Genomic DNA, 22,369 nt, shown 5'->3' with positions numbered 1-22,369 from the left:
GTGCTGGGGTGTCACTTAAGCGACTTTCAGCTGCAAGTAATAGACGGTCTCCATCAGTTGGGAGTCTCAACAAGAAGCCGCATACTCAGATTCGGATTCTATGAGGAAGACTTTTTAAAGGGACTGATTACAAAGGCATTAAGACTGTAGTGGAATCAAGGAACTTGTATCAGCAGAGCTGTTTGGTAATAACTTCTGGGCCCAGAGTAGGGGGAGCAGTTACTAGAACCTGGAAGAAGACTCCAGGAGAAAAGACCCCTTCAGAGAGGCAGCAGCCTTCAGTCAGGGGCTCCAGCCAGCCAGAGCGGCCCTGCGGGTAAAAAGCTAGGAGAACAGTGGCCTGCCTCCACTCTCCTCCCTCCAGTCTCCTGCTGGGGCTCCCCGTCAGCCAAACCCTGCGGAAGTCAGAAGACAAGGGGCCAGTCGAGGGGAGTCATACAGTCTCCAGGGCAGAGAGCAGGGTGGAAAGTGGATCAGCTGAAGAGTAGATCAGCAGGAGTACACACTGGATACCCTGCCCAACTCCCAGCTGTAGGTAGTTTAGAAAGATTTACCATCTCTTGCAGCAGGAAGCACCCAAGCAGACTGTATAATGGCTTGGGGTGGCATCAAGGACGTCAGTCGGTGCTCTCTTCCTGCTCTCCTTTCCCTGGCTAATGGCTTGGTCCTTGAATTTGCCTTATGACTCCAGACAGGTGCCGCATTTCTAGGCATCTCCCTAGAAGTTCCACAACATCTGGCTGAAAGAATGGGCATTTCAACCAGAGGGGAAGACCTTTTGCAGAAGCTCCCCAACAGTCTGCCACCCACTCCACCCTCACAGGACCATTGACCAGGACTGGGTCATACTCATAAAAGTAATCACTGACTAGGAAAATAGAATTTCCTGGGCTGGTTAAAACAAACTCACGGGGCATTTCTTGCAGTCCAGTGGTTGCTACTCCCTCGCTCTCACTGCTATGGCCCGGGTTCAATCCCTGGTCAGGAAACAAAGATCTCACAAGCCACATGGCCGAAAAGATAAAATAAATTCATGTTCACCCTCTGGTGTTAGGGAAGTACCACATTCCCTGTGGGACTTGAACACTCAAACCAAATCGGGCCTCTGCCAGTAAGGAAGATGAGTGCAAGTGCCTCCTGGGCATATAGCTGCTCGGGTCTGCAGGCTATGATGTATTGTCAGGAATACAGCACTTGTAAAGCTACCTGCCAAGCCAACTGCCGAGTGGGTTGGGCCTCAGAGAAGCTTGCTTACCCAGCCCCAAAGAAATGCTTCAGGGTCTGTATGCTTAGAAGAGCAAAGAAGGAGAAGTCCCAGAGGCCTGTGACTGTCTGAAGCTCTGCCAAGCCTTGTGGTTCGATAACCAAGAGAGGAAAGTCCTTGGGAAAATCCCGAGGACTCACTGTATTTGCAAAGAAATTCCATTTCCTGTCCAGGCACTCAGACTTCTTGTATTTCACATCTTCTCCCAGGAAGCATGCCGTGGTTTTCCCACAGAACTAGCAGCCTAATCCTGGCATTGTCAAGCCCCATTGGTTGTCTAGAGTGGCACAGGGTGCTTAACTTGAGAGGGCAACCCTCTGTTGGAGGGTATTAGCTTGGCATTTCAACCTCTTGGCTAGAAAAGAAGTTTAACACAGTGACAGTAGGCCCCTGTAGTGATTTATGAGGTGGTTCCGGTCTCTTAATCAGGATATGAGAATGTAGACCAAACATTAAGAGTCCCCATGAAATTCAAGGGACTTTTTGCATCTTTCAGTCTGTCTTTAAGCCTGAGGAAGGCTAATATTTCATATTCTTCTTTAGATCTGAAAGTGAGGATGTTTATCACAAAGGTACTGACTGTTCGTATCTAATTTTATGTTTTCTGTTGTTATAGCTGGGGGATAGGAGTGATGCAGGAGGAGGGGTGTGTGTGTGTGTGTGTGTGTGTGTGTGTGTGTGTGTGTGTTGAAACCCTCCATTAAGCTACCAGCAGCCCTGATTTGTTATCCTGGACTCTGATCGTTAAGGTATCTGGCAGATTTATATTCCATTTGACAGGTTCAGCTTTCATGTATCTGCAAGCTGGACCATGGGTCTGAGATATTAGATCCCAGCATATAAGGCGTGACGAAGAAAAACTGGATGGTGGCCAGGTGGAGTCTGTGACATGTCCTCATAGGTGTTTTGACTCTTTGTCCCTGTCACCAGGGCCAGAGAAAGATAGAGCTGTCTTTGCCGGTGGAGACATTAGTCTAGTTAGCTGGTACACAATGGTCAGCCAGCAGGAGGGAACCTGAGAATGAGAGAACGTGGATTCCTGGTCAGGTGACAGCCAATCACAAGAAAAGTTTAAAGGATTTTCTTAATAGCGTTTCAGTGAAATAATCTTAGAGCATTTAGGACCATGCACAGCTCAGAAGATGCTTAGCTGATGCTTTCTTTCCCTCTTCCTTCTCCTCTTCTCTGCAGACTGCCTAATGCCCTGAGAAGTGACCATAAACACTCTGATTTTACAACTGATACTCCTTTTTTAGCAGTATTTTCCTCTACATAATTTTCTCAGAGTTGGTACTTCACCAAACATGTAACAATAAGAGGCTTCCCAGCTGGCACAGTGGTGAAGAATCTGCCTGCCAACGCAGGAGACAGAAGAGACACAGATTCGATCCCTGGGTCGGGAAGAAATAGTTCCCCGGAGTAGGAAATGGCAGTCCACTCCAGTGTTCTTACCTGGAGAATCCCATGGACAGGGGAGCCTGGTGGGCTACAGTCCAGGGGGTCACAAAGGAGTCAGACATGACTGAGTAACTAAGAAAAAGTGGAGGCAAGAGAATGGGATAGCATATGCATCCTGTCGTTTAGATTTCCTTCTTGCTCATTTGCTAAGTAAAAGGCCAAATTCTTACCCAGAATGACCCAGTCATTTCACGTGTATCAGTGTGTTTATGTGAGTCCAAATTCAAGTCAGAGGCCACTCAGGGAGGAAAAGAAGCTGAGACTTGGTTGCATCATCCAGGCCACAAACCAGCTCTGAAGTTCTTTTTGATCTTGTTTACTTGTTGCCTCGGGCTTCCCTGGTGGCTCAGATGGTAAGGCATCCGCCTCCAATGTGGGAGACCTGGGTTTGATCCCTCCATCAGGAAGATCCCCTGGAGAAGGGACTGGCTACCCACTCCAGTATTCTTGCCTAGAGAATTCCACAGACAGAGGAGCCTGGCGGGCTATAGTCCATGGGGTCACAAAGAGTCGGACGCAACTGAGCAACCACCACTTACTCACTTTTTACTTGCTACCTACCTGGAGGATCAGCTGAGTATAAATGTTAACAGTTTAAAGTAACAAATATGATCTAATGTCTTATATCTTTCCCTACTGATGGAGTATTAGAATAAACTGGCTTGGGAAGAGGCTTCACTGGGAGGCAGTGTAGTGTTACTGAGTAAAATTAACAATGCACACTGGCCCTATGACCCACCTTTTCCCCTCCTGTATGTAAACACCTTTGAGAAACCAAACTGTACCAGGCACAAGAATGTCCACAGCAGTGTTGTCTGTAATCATTTGTAGCCCAAAACTGCTGGTCAGCAGGGCAGATAAATAAATCGTGGCTTACTGTCTACACTATAAAATTACAGCTACATCAATGAATCTTAAAAACATGTTAGGCCCCCCAAAAAAAAAGTTGTAGAAGAATACACAGTATGATTTCATTTATGTAAAATTCAAAACGTGCAAACCAGGCTATGTATTGTCAGAACAAAACGTGATGACACAATAAGGAAGAAGGAGGGCGTGATCAGCACAAAATTCAGGTCACTGGTTACTGACCTCTGCGTTGGGAGAAGGATGAGAAAGGGCCTCATGGAATAATGGTGCTTCAAAGGCCGTGTCTTGACTGTCAGAGACCCACCTGCCACTCTCCCTGCAGGTCCTACTGCAAAAATAAAAAAGGCAGCAGAATCAGACTTATTTTTGGATCAGGATTTTTCTCTCTCCTTTACAGGAGGTGTCAGTATAATTCCAGAGCTCTGACCCAGTATTTTCTGATGATTATCTTCTGCAGGAAGGGAAGGAAATCCCTGCTGGGTAAAGCAGCTATGATGTCAGCCACTTCCTCTGAGACTGGCCCTGTTTGTGCCTATTAGCATAACATCCGTCTCTCATTGGTTAGTGACTTACAGGCAGTTCTTTAGAAACATACTTTGGAGGGTTCTCAGGACCAGGAAGATAAGAGTTGCCTGGTGACATAAGCTGTTGTTTATGATCAGGATGAGAACAGCTCCTCCCAGAGATAGGCTTCCCAGTGATCTGTCTGCATCACAGGAGTCATCCCACCATGGTGGCTGAGAGGACTTGGTGCCAGTTTGAACATCCTCACGACAGGCAAAGAGCAGAAACTGGAGATCACGGTCATTATTTAGGTCAGGAAACAGGGTGTCTCGATCGAAAAGAAGGAACTTGAAAGCACAGGGGCATCCATTGGTCGCAAAGGCCCCACCTGTCCAACCAGTTCGCTGGCACCCGCCTACCACCACTCACGCGTTTGGGATGTGTGATATGTTGTCTCCTCCTATGGGTGGCTGGAGTTCATGCAGCTTGGGAAGGGTGAAAAGCCTACCTCACAGCCAGCTAATTGATTATAGCTGTCTTCATAAACAAATTGACCTGCTCCCTACCCGGAAAAGCACTCTTCTGCTGGGCAGGCCTGAGTCAGAGAGAGCCCCACCCAAGCAGCCAACAGGCGGGGGGAGCTGAGAGCAGGTGCAGAGCTGAGAACAAACAGGGGTTCACATTAGTGCAGGCGCATGACTCGGCAGAGATTCACGGGCAGCCGAGGCAGGTATGGCCCTGAGCCCTGAGTAAGCTGTCCTGGGCTGTTTCCCATTCCAGCCTGAGGTGAAGTAACTCTTCATCCGCTGTGAGTCATGGAAACTGCACCCCCAAATGCCACATTTGGCAACCTGTTCCCTGGGCCAGCCACAGGGCCACCTTCCTCTTTTTGATCGGAGCCTTGGGAACTGTGCTTCCTGTTAGAGCGGGCTTTGAAATGAGATCTCATCAGACCTCCTCTCCACAAAATCAACCACAGAGTGGACGTGTGTGTAGTCTTTTTGGCTTACCTCCTTTTCCGGGGTCACTTTAGCTTGGTGATTTTTATCCAGATATCTTTATGAAAGGGGCCTGTACTTTATGCTTATCCTCTTCCTCTCTGTTACCATCCTTCATCTCCAGATTTACTAGCCTCATCTTTGCCGCCACAGTGAAAGCTCTGGGTCCTAACCACTGCACCACTAGGGACCTCCCTCATCTTGGCTTTCTAATTCAAGAAAGACTGTCACCCTCCTCACACTTCCACATCAGTGATTAATCCTCTATCAGCTCTTTATCACAATTATGAGGACTTATGCTGGGCTCCATTAAAGTGTTTCTCTTTGTATTATTTGGATGCTGTTTTGTTTTAGTTTTTCCCCACAGTTATTAATACTAAACATGCTCGTTTTTAATTCACAAATCACAGACATACTACAGAGTGTAGAATGTAAAGCCCTCCCCCAAAGTGAAAGCCCTGCCTTCCTCAAAATAAACACGGTTACCAGCTTAATGATGCTCCTGCAGATGTTTTCCTACATTTATTCTGACATGGGACGTAATGTTCCAAGTGTGTTCAACATGCTTTTCACTTAGTAATACACCTTGGACATCGTTCCATTGAAATACTGACTCTTTCTAATAGCCTCATAGCATGTAAGTGTATGGAATGTAATTTAAATAAATTTTTTTGGTGCCATAGTGTTAGAGTAAACATCCTTATGTATATAGCTTTGTGCATTTATGTAGTAGTATTTCTCAAAGTAAAAATTTTAAAGGGAAAGTTGCTGGTGAAAGGGTTAAATTTTGAGAGCTATTGCCAGATTTCACTCTTTGAAATTCTACAGTGCACACCCCTACCAACCATGTATCATGAGAGGGCTAGTTTGGCCAAACCATCATCAACACTGACTGTTAACCATCTTAGCTCTTGTAAGTCCGACCGTAAAAAGTCGTGTCTCATGTTCATTTGCCTTTGTTGTTGTTCTGCTTTGTTTTTGTTGTTTGCTGTTAGTAACATTGAGCCTCTTTTCAACTGTTGATTGCCTACTCCCATTGGGCATTGACCAAGCATCTTGCAGGATGAGATTTACATTTCTCTGTGAGGGTATTGATTGTTTTCACAAATCAGAGTAAGTCATTTCCTATGTGTGTCCTCCACAGCAAACAGCGGCACAACAAACTCTGGAGATCGCATTCAGATAGCGACCTCTCGGACCACCATGAACCCATCTGCAAACCAGGACTGGAACTCAACAAAAAGGAGATTACCACCTCAGCAGACCAGATTGCCGAGGTGAAGACCATGGAGAGCCCCCCACCCATCCCTCCCGTCTTTGTGGAACACGTGGTCCCACAGGATGAGAATCAGAAAGGCCTGTGCACCAAAGAAAGAATGATTTGCTTGGAGTTTACTTCTCGGGAATTTCATGCCGGACAGATTGAAGATGAATTAAACCTAAATGACATCAATGGATGCTCATCAGGGTGTTGTCTCAATGAACCAAAATTCCCTCTTGACAACTGCCATGCATCCAAAGCCTTAATCCAACCTGGACAGGACCCAGAAATGGCCCACAAGTTCCCAGACTTAACCGTGGAAGATCTGGAGACGGACGCGCTGAAAGCAGACATGAGTGTCCACCTGCTGCCCATGGAAGAGCTGACGTCCCGCCTGAAAGACCTCCCCATGTCCCCGGACCCCGAGTCACCGAGCCCCCAGCCCAGCTGCCAGGCTGCAGTCTCAGATTTCAGTGGAGACCGCATTGACTTTTTCAGCGCCCTAGAGAAGTTTGTAGAGCTTTCCCAAGAAACCCGGTCCCGATCTTTTTCTCATTCAAGGATGGAGGAAGTGGGTGGAGGAAGGAATGAGAGCTGTCGACTGTCAGTGGTGGAAGCAGCCCCTTCTGAAGCGACCACTGATGGGCAGAGAAGCAGCTCTTTGAGTAATACTCCCCATGCATCTGAGGAGTCTTCAGTAGATGAGGAGCAGCCAAAGGTAAAGACTCTCTTTATGGTTCTGTCCCTACTTTTGTTCTCTGTGAAGACAAAATATTTGGGATTCTGCTCTGTTCACTCTATTTTTGATATTGATAAAGACTGAAGAAGGCGATATAGGGGAGACAGTCTAGCTGGGACTTTCTGGGAGAACTTAGAGTTTAAATATAGTTATCTTTTTTAAATCAGTAGCATTTCAAGGAATTTATCTTTCCAGGCTTTTGGTGTCATTAGAAGCATTTCTGAAAGGGGATGAGGGAAGAAGGGATTAGCCAAAACGCATGTCCTCCCAGAACAAGGAGAGGTCTCCCCTAGACCTCTGCAGTTCAGATCAAATCTCAACCAGCAGGGAGGTGCCAGGGACTCGCCTGCTGCCTGAGTGAGACCCGTCTCTCTGAGAGGATGGATTTGTTTGGGGAAGTTCTTTCTGCCTCAGAAAATTCAAAGACTGGACATGTGTTAATAGTTGTTGGAGTAGCAGCTAATTCCCATGCTGAGTTCTTGCTATTGATAATGTATCTGAATTGTTCCTCACCTTGCCACCCTGTGGTATTCTAGAATTGAGAGATGGTTTGAGGAAATAATTTAAGAGCAGACAGAATCCCAAGATTCTTCTCAGTGGCCGATGAGTTCCTATGAGCCATCTCAGACCAGGGAGGGGAACAGTTATTATGTGTGAACAGTTATAAGATTCACATTATTATTCTCATTTTGACTTGAAATTGGGTGGTATCTTAAAAAAATGGTATCTTAGATTGATAATGGGAAGTAAATGGTGATCAATTTGCTTTGACATAAATCAAGTCATTTAATGATTTCAGTGGAGCTGACTAGACTCTTGACATCTCCTGATATCCGCCTACTTAAATTTACCACCTCGTGTACTCCTCATCTTCTCTCTTCTTAACCAACCCAGGGCAGTTGTTGCCTCTGCTCTGTCTTCTCTTCTCCCCCAAAGTTATGCCTCTATTTCATTTCTACCGGGAGACCAGAATGCCCAAGCTCGCCTTTGGACTAATGGATGCAGCGGCCCTGACAGAAATAGCTTTTCTGCAAAGTTCCTAGTCATATGAGCTCTCTCTCCACAGCCCCTGCACCACACTGGGCCCGCTGTGGCTTCTCTCCCAGCTTTGGCAAGTTGGCCTCTGCCTGATGTCCCAGCACATTTCTCCCAAAGGCCTAACTGACCTTGCTAGTCTGCACTAGCTCTGACTCTTCTGAAGGAGAAAGACCAGAACAATTCATAGGAAAATACTGTACTTTGAAAATTTACAAAAATGCTGCCAAAATAGATTGAGGCTCAGAATGATGTTGCTTTAAGAGACGTCCAAGGGCCATCTCTGAATTCTGAGATTCTTAACTGTTTCACAGTAGGGCTTGATTTCGCACTGGCCAGTTTTCTCTGGCTTTGTTCTAAACCCATCCGGGGACTTGTAACTGGTGGAACAGTAAAATGTCAGAGTCACGGTTTCTCAGTTTGCTCAGGTATGTGGCTGCACCAGCCACGGAAGGAGCCCCATGAAACATAGGAATTGTGCTCACATGCTGGGATGCGGCCACTGGGAGAAGCAGGGGGAGGAATGGATAAGAGCTGGCAAGATAGGACAGAAGAGAGCAGTGAGACTCCAAGTCAGACATCCATCTCCCTCGGACTCTGGGCATATGTAAGGCAGCCACTGAGCCCTTCAGTGGAACTCTTCCCCTTGAACCAGATTAGGCCAGAAGTTGATAGGCTACAGAGGAAAAGTTTCGTTTACCCCAGGATGGCCTGAATCTAGAAGGCTCAAGGTCTTCAGAAAATAAGGATTATAGGAGCCTCCAGGGCTACTTGCTGTTTACTTTTGGAGCAAGCTATTAGAACAGAAGCCTATTAGCAAACAGATCAAAAGTTTAATAGGCAGTGACACGATGTATGACTAATTTTGTTTCTCTGCCTTTGGTGAATCTGTCCTTTTCTTGTACCATGAAATAGAGTGTAATGCCAGGCGGAGGACAGTTCTGGGCACCCCATGATTTGTGTCCTCAGAGCCAGAAGGTTCTCCTGGATCAGAAGCTAGTGAGCAAACAATCTGGCTCTTCCAGTCAGTTTACCATAACCTTCTCACTGTTCCCTCTTCTCAGGCAATCTCAGAACAGGTCAGCCCAGACATCTTCATGCAGCCACACTCAGAAAATGTGATGTCAGTCAAAGAAATCGTCACTGAGATTGAATCCATCAGTCAAGGAGTCGGACAGATTCAAGTGAAAGGAGACATGCTGTCCAACCCATGCCACACACCAAAGAAGCACATCGTCCACGAGCTGCCCCTGGAGAGGGCCCAGGCCGCCGAGAACAGACCTGAACACCTGGAGCAGAGTGAAGGTTCCTGCCCAGCCCAGCCTGAACCAGCCAAAGACTCAGGGAAGGGGGACCCCGAGGGGTGTCCAGGGGCACACTCCTCCACCACGGAGGTGGAAGAAGAGGAACCAGCAGAGGGGGAACAAGAGCTCTGGGGCCCCGGGATGCCCGCGGATGCCAAGTGGTACCCCGGGTCCGTGAGGCGAGCCACCTTGGAGTTTGAGGAGCGCCTGCGGCAAGAACAGGAGCACCATGGTGCTGCCCCCGTGGGGACCTCGCTGTCCACGCGTAAGAATTCCAAGAACGATTCTTCGGTGGCAGACCCGGCAGCGAAAGGGAAGAGTGACGAAGCCGCCCCAGAACTGTCATATGTCCCCAAGGAGCCAGAGACAGGCAGGGGCCAAGGGCGATGCGGTGGGTCTGAGTCTGGCTCTTTACCGCGTCCTGAGCAGCTTGCCATCATCCCAGCCCCTGAGCTGCGGGAGTCTCACCCAGCGCCAGCACCTCAGCATGGCCCACGGCATGAAGGCGTCCTGCGGGAGCCCAGGACTGGGGTCTCAGGCCAGGGGCCCGAGACACCAGTGGCCCCTGCTCCCTTTCCCAAGAAGATAGAAATCATTGAGTACACCTACACAACCACATCCGCTGATCCCGGGCCAGGGCGGGAAGGAGCCAGCAGTGAGAAGAGTGGGGCGCAGGGACTGAGGACAGTGAAGGTGGAAGAGACCCTCACTGTCCTCTGTGCTCTGGATGAAAATCTGAACCGGACGCTGAGCCCCCACCAGGCTCCTCTGCACCCCAGAGTGCTACCTCCGCCTCATTCTTCCTCTCCCCAGCACGAGCACAGCAGGTCGGTCGACCTGCCCCCAACCCTGAGCAGCCCAGCAGCGCCTGTTGTCAGTCTCACGACCCAGCCATGTGGCGCCAGCCCGGATCACCTGCACCCCCAGACAGTGGTTCACCTGGAAGGCTTCACAGGGCAGAGCAGCACCACAGACAGTGAGCCCTCCACAGAGCAGGGCAGCCAGGAAGAAAGTCAGGAGAGCCCCCTCTCCAGGGGTGATGAAGTGCCATATCAGGGCTCCCAGTTCAGTAGCGAAGACCTGCATTTAATCAGCCAACTGGGTAATAATATCGGGGAGCAACTAGAAAAACTGGACCCAACATCTGTAGCCCATCAGCTCCCACACAGCTCCAGTAGCGACAGTATAGAGAGTCTCAGTCAGAGCCCCAGGGTGGTGAAGGAACGCGCTAAAGAAATCCGGTCCCGAGCGACTTCCCAGGTAGGGCTCCCCAAGCCACTCCAAATGAGGCGTTCAGCTTCCCTTGCCAAGTTAGGTTACTTGGACCTCTGTAAAGACTGTTCACCAGAGAGGGAGCCTGTCTCCTCTGAGTCCCCTCATCTCAAACTGCTTCAGCCCTTCCTCAGAACGGACTCGGGCATGGAGGCCCAGGAGCCCCCAGAAAACCCAGACACTCCCCAGAACCGAGAGCCCACCAAGTATTTCATAGAGCAACTCAGAACCACAGAGTGTATCGCGCAGAGCAGGCCAGTGGAGAGGCCCCTTGTACAGTATGCCAAAGAGTTTGGTTACAGTCAGCAGTGTTTGCTCCCCAGGGCAGGACCTGGATTGACTAGTTTGGAAGGAGGCCTGCCTTCGGTACCGACCCAGGGACTGCAGGACACCAGCCCGGCCCCGGGGCTGGCTGTGGCGCCCCGACAGCAGCACGGCAGAACTCACCCCCTTAGGAGACTGAGAAAAGCAAATGATAAAAAACGGACAACCAACCCCTTCTATAATACCATGTGATTCTGAGCCTGTACACGTGACTTTCTAAAAGAAATGTTTGTAAAAGGGGCAGGTGTAATACGTAAGGAACCATGCACTTTATTGGTTAATTTTATAATATTTTGGTCATTTTACTGTTCCTGGAGCATGCAGGGTTTGTTCCCCAACCCCACCCCGTGTGTGTGTGAGAGAGAGAGTTTGATTTGGACAGCAAGGCCATTTTGTCAATTTTTTTTTTTTTTTGAGAAAATTCGAACCTCAAAAAAATACTCATTTTCAAAGAACACCTTTATCCAAGGCAACGTGCTGTTTTTCAATCAACTGCCACCTGCTCCTCATTTTGCCCTCCGAGGAAAGGCCTGCTGGCTTAATTGAGGAAGGAAGCAGATGGGGAGGGTGGGGATGAAGCTGGAAATTGGAAGCACTGCCCTAGGCCTGTGTGATGAGGGTTTGGTCTCCAGACCTGATGCATTGGATTCAGATTTGCTGAAGGGGGCAGCCTGACGTCAGCGTGTTCTCAGCCCAGCCCATTGGGAGTTCCCGAGGTGGGCAGGCTCTGCTTTGCTTTCAAAGAGGGTCTTCCAGAAATCATCTCTTCTGGTCTCCAGAGTGTATCATTACAAAAAGGCATGATAACGGCTGGCTTTGTAAACCTATCGAGCAAATACTTTTTTTTTTTCAACCCCAAGCAAATAATTTTATTAAATTTAAAATGACCTCCAAATGAAATCCAAGAGGTCCTCTGTAGAGGGAAGCCAAATAAGAGGCGGTGAAATAGGGGGAGGAGAGGTGGTCACCCCCAGTACCTTCTGGGTGGATGGACTCCACTAAGGTGGTCATCCTACCCTTTCTTCCCCACCCCCTCTTCCCCCCTAACCCCCAGAAATGTGCTCTGCAGCATCTCCCAATGAGAAAACACGATAGGGACAAGTTTGAAAAACAGCAACTGAAAATGTGTTTGTGTTCTAAAATGAGTACAGATGTAGGGTTTTAACCCTCTGGTTACTTGAATAATTCTGTGGGCCTTTTGAGTTTCATGGCCATATTTTTTCCAATTTATTTTCCTCCCTCATGCTGTTTCTCCCAACGCTGCCTATCTTTTTTTAATTTCATAGATATTTGAATTGTTACATGACCTATGTATAACCTCCATCGAATGCAAAGGTTTTTCTTTTTAATATTATCACTGTTAACACTTGACATAAGTTTTCTTTTTTTCTTTTCCTGGAAGATTTGTCATTTCTCTAGTTTATATACAGTATTTATGTACATAATGTCGTCACTTTGTTACCTTGTTTTGTTGTTAATGTTGTAGGGTCTTTTTGATTTAATCCATTTTAAGGAGTAAAGCTGCAACTGGAAGACATACAGATACCACAGAAATAAAACTCATGGGTGTTGGTAGGAATCTGCGGAGAATCTGTGGACAGTGGTGTAATTTAAATGGAGACTTCTAATCACCAGCTCCTGCCAAATTATGTGTTAGTAACTTCCTCCTCAGAGAAACCCCCAAAGGCTCCCAATTAGATTGCAGCGTGACTGAAGGCTGATGCCTCTTTGAGACTGAAATCCCAAGACGTTGGCTGAATCAGAACCAGGGAGCATATGTGAGTGTTACTGCTGCCCAGGTCAGAAGCCCCTAATAGATTGGGCTGAAGAGCCACAGGGAGGCCTCGGCAAGGGCAGGTGCCCCTAATGACCACATTTAGGATGCTGTTGCTTTGCTGCTATTGTGGAGGTCCTTAGCGCAGGAGCACCTCCCGTAAATACCCTGTTTCAGCTTCTTAGAGAACACATGTTGAGCCCGGAAGGAATGCCTTCTGCAGCTCCTCAGAACCACAGAGGCCTACAGATGGGCTTCCTGTGTGCTCTGGTCGATGGCCACATCGCTGAGAGACACACCAAGCACAGAGCTGAGGTTTAGGCTTGGGATTCATCACAGCACTGAGAGGAGAAGACAGATTCACAGGCTGTGAATGTGATGTCAGAGGCCAGAGCTCGGTGAGGCCAGGGTGACCTGAAGGAGACAGCAGAGGTGGGCTGAGGCCACTCCTAGGTGCCCAAGACGAGCTGTGAATCCAGTTGCCATGAGGAGGCCATGGTTGGGTCTGACGTCCCTGCCAGGAGGCCAGTTAGACAGAAACCTCCTGTTCTAAGTGTTTTTTAAGGTGTAGTAATGATAGGTACCTGTGCTGTTCCAAAATAGTTTCTTCAGTGTTCAGATGTATCATCCACGCAGTTTTGTGACTCCTGGATATTCAGTGTGTTGTAAAGTGTTCTGCTAGGTGGCATGTTCCAGTGTGAGGAGACTTGCAAGACAGGGTTGTGAATTTCCAGGGCTCATCCACTGACACTGCCCTGTCTGGTTGAGGCAGTTCCATCACCAAGATGATGGGGAGAGGACAGGGAGCTGTGCAGGATTGTAGGAGGAGGCTTGGCATGGAGGTAAAGAATCGTGTCCACTCGGTGACTCCCCTGAGATGGTGACATCCCTCATATCAAGAAGTACACACCTGGGCGTTGACAGTATTGCACTGTTCTCGCCATGGTGTTTAATGCTCACTCTCACTGCATTAAATAACAGAGATGCGGGGCGTGGGGGGAACCCTCAAACGCTGTGAAGAAAACTTTTTTTTAAGTGTCGAGGAAATGGTCTTGCTCTGCCTTTTTAAAAAAATAATTATATTTTTTAATCATTTAATTTACCTGCCTAAAGAAACATTCTCTACATGAGGTCTGTAATTCAAGCATGCCATGGGGTTTTGCCAGCCCTTAGACTCCCACAACTGAGTGTTCTTGTGCTATTTACGTAGCTGAGTTCTGTCCAGGGGAAGTCCATGATAGCCTATCAACAACTTTCCAAACTGTATTCTCTTCAAACGGTCTGATAATCTCGGGTGACCTATTTCCCTTTTCTGTTCATGGAAAACTCAGACCCAAAACAGCAGGTCTGGGCGATTGACAGAGATGAGTAGAAGTTTTGACCTCTCGCTCAGTGCCTCTTGTTCTCTTTACTTTGAAAACTACCGTAGCCTGACTCAAAGTTTATTCTGGAGGGCTGTGTGATTGTGTGTGTGTGTGTGTGATTGTGTGTGTGTGTGTATACAAAGTCACATTGTGGTGCACAGGGTGAAAGCCCCAGGGCACACAGAGTTTGAGTTGTAATCTGGATGGCGCTCTGGTCAGCAGGAAGAAGCCCCCCTTTTTGATTTTAGAAACAACTTGGGCATGGTGTGTGCTCTAGCAGACACAGGACTGTACTGTAGCCATCCTCATCTCACCTCATTTGGATGGCCTTTCAGATTCCGAATGTTTGGGATCACTCCTAACATTTCAGGCTCTTTACCTAGCATTCTCCTGCTTCTGTACCTGTATCCCAGCTGGCATTTCCTCTTTCTTGAGTTTTGGGAACTACCAGGAGCCCCAAGGACAGTCTGAGGATGACCACCCAGGCTCTGGGGTCCCCCCTCCTGCTAAAAGGCCCTCGACAGATGCCGTCAGATAGACCTGAAGTTGCTGAGTGGCAGCTCACAGAAACCTTGATTTGTTCCAGCTGAGGATTTCAGTTCTGAAGTGATCTAGCCATGTTTAGTAAAGATTTTTTCTTTTGGTGGGAGTTATTACTCTAAGAAAGCATTATGCAAAAAGGGTCATTTTCAAGGGCATTTTCAATTTTTAAAATAAAGCCATCCTTTGGCTTTTTTGAACAACTGTCTGTGGATACTTTGTTTACATTGTGAGTATTAACAGGAGCATCATCTGGATGGCCGCTCCGTCTCCTCCTCCAGGCACCCGCCCTGGCCGTCCTCACACAGCGCAAGGCCCTGTGGTCAGCCCTCACAGGGAAGTGGGGGCAGCCTGGAGCTGATTTCCATCTGTGTCCTGCACTCCCAGCCAACACGCTGTGTGGAAACAGTCATTTCCTCAGTGATGGTGTGGTCTTATAGTGATGATTGTAATGGTGAATGGCTAGTGTTGTTTTTCTATTTTGTTTTGCTTTTTGATGGTAGATGAGATGAAATCTTAGCTCTTTCAGCACCAATCCAACTTAAGAGCATCTTGGATTCATTTTCCCTTCCAAACTAAAAGATCAAGGCATGTATTAGGCATAAATGTATTTGCTGCCTCAACTCATCCAGGGGCCGTATTAGAATGAAAACTTGCCTGCCAGCAGAGCAGGCAGCTGCACACTCCTAACCCTTCTCTAGGGCTTGGGGTCCCTGGATGCCATGGAGGGCTATTGCAAGATGCTTCTGTACTTTTCCAGCCTGGAGGTGGAGGGTGACTGGGCCTGGCTCCTGCTGTGAAAAGAGAACCAGCCTCATTTTCTCCGTGCCCCAGAGATCTGGGGCAGAATTTCTAAACTGGAATCATCCCTCATCAGCTTGAAGATGCCCCAGGAGGTATGTGACTCGGGCCACCATCTGTGCCCTCACAACAGCACTAGCGGTGGCCTCCTGTACCCGGGGCTTAACCCGAGCTGATGACTCGGTCTGGAAGCTGGGCAACTAACTGGCCCTGAAATGTTTCCCCATCAGTAAGTCTACAGGGAATTGTTTGGTTTTGATGTTCTATTGGAATTTGGTTTGCTTGGCATAGCTTAAGGTGCCTTTTCTTTTTTCCTTTCTACTTTATTTTGTAGGACTTGTTGTAAAGGTAGAAAACAAGTCCCCAAAGCCCCTCCCACTGACTGTTAACCTTTGCCCAGGCAATCCCAAACTTTTATGCTCACATTTTATTAAATAAAGCAGGTGCTCCCTGGAATCTCTGGGACCTTTTTGAGGCATTTGAAGCAGAATATAGAGTGGTCTCATCTCCTTCCTTAATCTTCCTGCTGGTTGGGATGTTCCACTTGTATCATAGATTTTTTATTATTGATGTGCTCCGCTGTTTTTAAATGTGAACTTGTGCGCAAATGTGCAGATTCAATGTTCTTGTTACAGATTGAATAAATTTTTATTTTGAAGATGAAGCGTGTACTCGATCAAGTGCAACAAAAGAGGAGGGTGGTGAGAAGGTGGGGGGATTGGAAGAGAACACTGATGGTAAACATGAATCAATTCTCACTGATTGCTCTCCCTCCCTATAAGAGAGCTGAGTGCTGGGGAAAAATACAACTTTCTACCTCTCACAAAACAGGGACTAGATGGGAAATGGGGTCATGAAAGGTTATTTCAGATAGTGTGGCTCCAATCAAGTGACCAGGCTGGGAACTTGCCTGGTCAAAGAGAGTCTTAAAGCCACCACCTGAATGTTAGAATAATAAGCAAAGGAACCAAAATTCCTCCGCCATCTGTGGGACAAAGGGTCTGCTCAGGACAGCTGCTGTGACCTGGCCCAGCAGAGACTGGATTTCTTGGGTAGGTGACCTCTCTGGACATGAATGAGAGTTCAGAAGCTTTTGCTCGGCACAAGGCACCTCAGCTCACAGAAAGGTTTCTAGAAATGGGATGTGACTTTCCAAAGTAAAACCTTTAACCCTCTCCCACCGTTAGAAAAGAAGCACTTAATGTCAATGCTAGAGGAAGAGAGATGGGGCCAAAGAGCAGCTCTCTAAAAAACAGGCTGGGGACAGGGCAGGAAGGGGAGGAATCCCCTGGTGGTCCAGTGGTTAGGACTCTGAGCTTTCACTGCAGAGGGCACAGGTTCAATCCCTGGTCAGGAAACTAAGATCCCACAAGTTGCACGGCACAGCCCCAAAATCCACAACAAACCAGGCTGGGAGGGAAGGAGTCTCCACTTCTCCCAACCCGCCAACAGACCCATCATGAGATATTTAGTGATGCCGTTCATCACATATAAAGCAGTGCTACCATCTAGGGAAAGCATTTCCAGAGAAAACATTGCCTTGTCAGTGTTTTATGGATGATATGAATCATCCATATCAAATGAGATGAGCACACCACTGGTGTCTGGCTCGAGTGCCAGAGTGCCTGATGATGAAGGCAAAGTCATTTCACAAAATATTCCACAGGTGCCTGGAGTCCCTAACCCTGATCAGTCGTGGCTTTCTATGCCTGTCTCCTACGGATTGCAGTTTAGATGGATAACGGCAAGGGAAAGCACCAAGTCCGAGGAGCTTCTTCCACTGATTGATTCTTTGTGCCTTGGCTCCACCCACCCATGGCTCTGCCAGGCCTTGGCAGCCAGAAGAAGGCTAGAGGGCAGCGCTGAGCCTTACCAGCTCTAAACAATATCTGAGTTCCTGCTCCTGTACCTGGAGAGCACACCTCCCCCACTTCCCAAGTGACGGAACTGAAGGCAGAATGGATGGAAGGATTCCTGCTTCCTAGTCCCAGACCCTTCCCTCTAGAATGGAGTGCCTGGCTCTCTCTAAAGGGGAGAAAAGGAGAGGAGAGAAGAAAAAAAAATGCCATTTCAAGGTAGGAGACAGCATGTCATGTAGCTTTTCTGCCAACAAGTGGTGCAGAATTGGAAAGAACCTAACCCAGCCCTCTTCATTTTACAGCTCAAGAAAGCTGCAAAAATAGGGTGACTGAGCAACGGCTAAAACTCCAGTTTTGTAGTTAGTCCATGCGTCCTTTCCTCTGTGCCACAAAACGCAACTCTTGGTATCAGCATTTGTGAGACAAAGTGACATTCTCCTTCAAGGAGAGACAGAAATGCATGGTGCTGGGCTTCCCTAGTGGCTCAATGGTAAAGAATCCACCTGACTATGCAGGAGACATGGGTTCAATCCCTGGTCTCAGAAGATCTCACATGCTGCAGAGCAACTAAGCCCATGCACCACAACTATTGAGCCTATGCTCTCGAGTCCAGGAGCTGCAACTGCTGAGGCCGCACACCCTAGATACCGTCCTCCACAATGAGAGGCAACTAGAGAGGCCCCAACTCACCACAACTAGAGAAAAGCCCAAGCAGCAATGAAGACCCAGCACAGCCAAAAAAAAAGAAATGCACAGTGCTGAAAAGCTTGACCCAGACACCAGAACTCTTGGGTAAGAATCTCAGCTCTACTATCTCAGTTTCCTGCCTCAGTTTCCTCATCTGTAAAACGGGTAATAATAGTACCCATCTCAGAAGACTATTATCAGAATGGAATTAGTAAGTGTAATGTCTGTAATACAGTGTGTAGCTATTGTTATTAAGGAGCTACTGAGTTACTCAGGTCTTTCCCTCCTAATCATGTGCCTGGAATCTTTAGGTAAAAGGGAGATTCTTCATAAACTACTCTTATGCCCCACTCCAATGCCATAATTATTCCTGAAGTACCCATAACAAGTGTCTGGCCCACAAGCCACTGAATACTTGGACTCTTCCTGAGAAACAAGCCTTGTGATCCGTTTGAGGTTCCCACCACCTTCCCTCCTTTTACCCCTAATGCTGACCTCTACCTTCTGGAAGGCTGTGTTCCATTGATTTCCAGGTGTGTCCAGAGAAAAACTTCCCTGGTGGCTCAGATGGTAAAGCGTCTGTCTACAATGCGGGAGACCCAGGTTCAGTCCCTGGGTCGGGAAGATCTCCTGGAAAAGGAGATGGCAATCCACTCCAGTATTCTTGCTTGGGAAATCCCATGGATAGTGGAGCCTGGTAGGCTATAGTCGATGGGGTCGCAAAGAGTCGGACACGACTGAGCGACTTCACTCACTCACTCCTGGAGAAGGAGAAGAAATTGTTGGTCCCCTGTGCCCTCCAGGGCCTTATGATCTAAAGGAAGAAATCCAGGCAGCAGGTGAGACTGCTTAAAGAGCAGCTATAGGGACTAATTGTTTTCACTGGCTGCATTTTGATCAGATTTCTTTTTATCTCTTCCTTAATCTTGGTCTAACTCAGCTGGTAAAGAATCCACCTCCACTGAAAAATAAAAACCATATGATTATCTCAATAGATGCAGAGAAGGCCTTTGACAAAATTCAACACCCATTTATGATAAAAACTCTCCAGAAAGCAGGAATAGAAGGAACATACCTCAACATAATAAAAGCTATATATGACAAACCCACAGCAAACATTATCCTCAATGGTGAAAAATTGAAAGCATTTCCCCTAAAGTCAGGAACAAGACAAGGGTGTCCACTTTCACCGCTACTATTCAACATAGTTCTGGAAGTTTTGGCCACAGCAATCAGAGCAGAAAAAGAAATAAAAGGAATCCAAATTGGAAAAGAAGAAGTAAAACTCTCACTGTTTGCAGATGACATGATCCTCTTCATGGAAAACCCTAAAGACTCCACCAGAAAATTACTAGAGCTAATCAATGAATATAGTAAAGTTGCAGGATATAAAATCAACACACAGAAATCACTTGCATTCCTATACACGAATAATGAGAAAGTAGAAAAAGAAATTAAGGAAAAAATTCCATTCACCATTGCAACGAAAAGAATAAAATACTTAGGAATATATCTACCTAAAGAAACTAAAGACCTATATATAGAAAACTATAAAACACTGATGAAAGAAATCAAAGAGGACACTAATAGATGGAGAAATATACCATGTTCATGGATCGGAAGAATCAATATAGTGAAAATGAGTATACTACCCAAAGCAATTTACAAATTCAATGCAATCCCTGTCAAGCTACCAGCCACATTTTTCACAGAACTAGAACAAATAATTTCAAGATTTGTATGGAAATACAAAAAACCTCGAATAGCCAAAGCAATCTTGAGAAAGAAGAATGGAACTGGAGGAATCAACTTGCCTGACTTCAGGCTCTACTACAAAGCCACAGTCATCAAGACAGTATGGTACTGGCACAAAGACAGACATATAGATCAATGGAACAAAATAGAAAGCCCAGAGATAAATCCACACACATATGGACACCTTATCTTTGACAAAGGAGGCAAGAATATACAATGGAGTAAAGACAATCTCTTTAACAAGTGGTGCTGGGAAAACTGGTCAACCACTTGTAAAAGAATGAAACTAGATCACTTTCTAACACCGCACACAAAAATAAACTCAAAATGGATTAAAGATCTAAATGTAAGATCAGAAACTATAAAACTCCTAGAGGAGAACATAGGCAAAACACTCTCAGACATAAATCACAGCAGGATCCTCTATGATCCACCTCCCAGAATTCTGGAAATAAAAGCAAAAATAAACAAATGGGATCTAATTAAAATTAAAAGCTTCTGCACAACAAAGGAAAATATAAGCAAGGTGAAAAGACAGCCTTCTGAATGGGAGAAAATAATAGCAAATGAAGCAACTGACAAACAACTAATCTCAAAACTATACAAGCAACTTCTGCAGCTCAATTCCAGAAAAATAAACGACCCAATCAAAAAATGGGCCAAAGAACTAAATAGACATTTCTCCAAAGAAGACATACAGATGGCTAACAAACACATGAAAAGATGCTCAACATCACTCATTATTAGAGAAATGCAAATCAAAACCACAATGAGGTACCACTTCACACCAGTCAGAATGGCTGCGATCCAAAAATCTGCAAGCAATAAATGCTGGAGAGGGTGTGGAGAAAAGGGAACCCTCCTACACTGTTGGTGGGAATGCAAACTAGTACAGCCACTCTGGAGAACAGTGTGGAGATTCCTTAAAAAATTGCAAATAGAACTACCTTATGACCCAGCAATCCCATTGCTGGGCATACACACTGAGGAAACCAGAATTGAAAGAGACACATGTACCCCAATGTTCATCGCAGCACTGTTTATAATAGCCAGGACATGGAAACAACCTAGATGTCCACCAGCAGATGAATGGATAAGAAAGCTGTGGTACATATACACAATGGAGTATTACTCGGCCGTTAAAAAGAATTCATTTGAATCAGTTCTGATGAGATGGATGAAACTGGAGCCAATTATACAGAGTGAAGTAAGCCAGAAAGAAAAACACCAATACAGTATACTAACACATATATATGGAATTTAGGAAGATGGCAATGACGACCCTGTATGCAAGACAGGAAAAAAGACACAGATGTGTATAATGGACTTTTGGACTCAGAGGGAGAGGGAGAGGGTGGGATGATTTGGGAGAATGGGAATTCTAACATGTATACTGTCATGTAAGAATTGAATCGCCAGTCCATGTCTGACATAGGGTGCAGCATGCTTGGGGCTGGTGCATGGGGATGACCCAGAGAGATGTTGTGGGGAGGGAGGTGGGAGGGGGGTTCATGTTTGGGAACGCATGTAAGAATTAAAGATTTTAAAATTTAAAAAATAAAAAAAATTTAAAAATTTTAAAAAAATTAAAATAAAATAAAATATCCTCCAATAAAAAAAAATAAAATAAAATAAAGGTAAAAAAAAAAAAAAAGAATCCACCTCCAATGCAGGAGACCCCAGTTTGATTCCCAGGTGGGGAAGATCTGCTGGAGAAGAAATAGGATACCCACTCCAACATTCTTGGGCTTCCCTTGTGGCTCAGCTGGTAAAAAATCTGCCTGCGCTGAGGGAGACCTAGGTTCCATCCCTGGGTTGGGAAGATCCCCTGGAGAAGGGTAAGGCTACCCACTCCAATATTCTGGCTTGGAGAATTCCATGGACTGTATAGTCCGTGGGGTCGCAGAGTCGGACACGACTAATCTTGGTCAATACTCAGATCCAAGGGTCTTGAAGGGAATGGGAGGTGGGTAGGGGCTTCCCTGGAACACAGTAGAACACCAATACAAACAAGGCCCTCAAGACTTGAGGAGTCAGGTTTAGTGTCTAAAATCTGGCCAAAGACCTGGGCCAGCTGCTTTTTCTTGAACCTGGTGTTCACTTTTTTCTCCATTCCTACTCCCGGTTTTCAGGTTGCTTTCTGCCCTGTTCCGTGGAATCCTCCCTAAAGGGGTGAAATGTCTAGTAGAATGACAGTGTATTAATAACAGCAACAGTAACATTCACAGCCCCCTGTCAGGGACTCTCCCAGCTGCCCTGGGCCAACCTAGGCCCTCATCCAAGGGTCCCTAGAGCATCCTCCGGGCTCTCTCCTCGGTGGTATGTGGACGTGCAGTCCCACAGCCCCGGCCTGCCGGGACTGGCTAAATTGGGACTGTGATTGCAGCAGGAATGCAGCGCGAAGGCATCTGATCTCGCACGGCCGCCGGCTCTAAGAGGAGCGCGCCCCCTCGTAGGCTCGCTCTCTCAGCGCCCAGCTCTAAGGTCTAGGAACCTGGGCCTCCCCAGCTCACCCAGTAGGCGCGGAGCCGGGAGAAGGATCACGCACAGCCCACGAGCA

At 46.9% G+C, this 22,369-nt stretch overlaps 1 protein-coding gene across 3 annotated transcripts in view; it reads left to right on the top strand.

Annotated features, from left to right (window-relative positions):
• Positions 1-16,172, top strand: part of SSH2 (slingshot protein phosphatase 2) — a 243,713-nt gene extending 227,541 nt beyond the window's left edge. For all 3 annotated transcript variants that reach the window (XM_018064358.1, XM_018064356.1, XM_018064357.1), the window contains 2 exons: positions 6,239-7,073; positions 9,194-16,172. In XM_018064358.1, coding sequence (XP_017919847.1) covers positions 6,239-7,073; positions 9,194-11,221 — 2,863 coding nt within the window. In that variant the 3' untranslated portion in view covers positions 11,222-16,172. The remainder of the gene's footprint in view (positions 1-6,238; positions 7,074-9,193) is intronic.

The sequence above is a fragment of the Capra hircus genome, chromosome 19, assembly GCF_001704415.2.
Source record: "Capra hircus breed San Clemente chromosome 19, ASM170441v1, whole genome shotgun sequence".
In the NCBI taxonomy this organism is placed as follows: Eukaryota; Metazoa; Chordata; class Mammalia; order Artiodactyla; family Bovidae; genus Capra; species Capra hircus.
The sequence above is the reverse complement of the archived record's forward strand: the minus strand, read 5'-3'. Positions and strand labels throughout refer to the sequence as shown.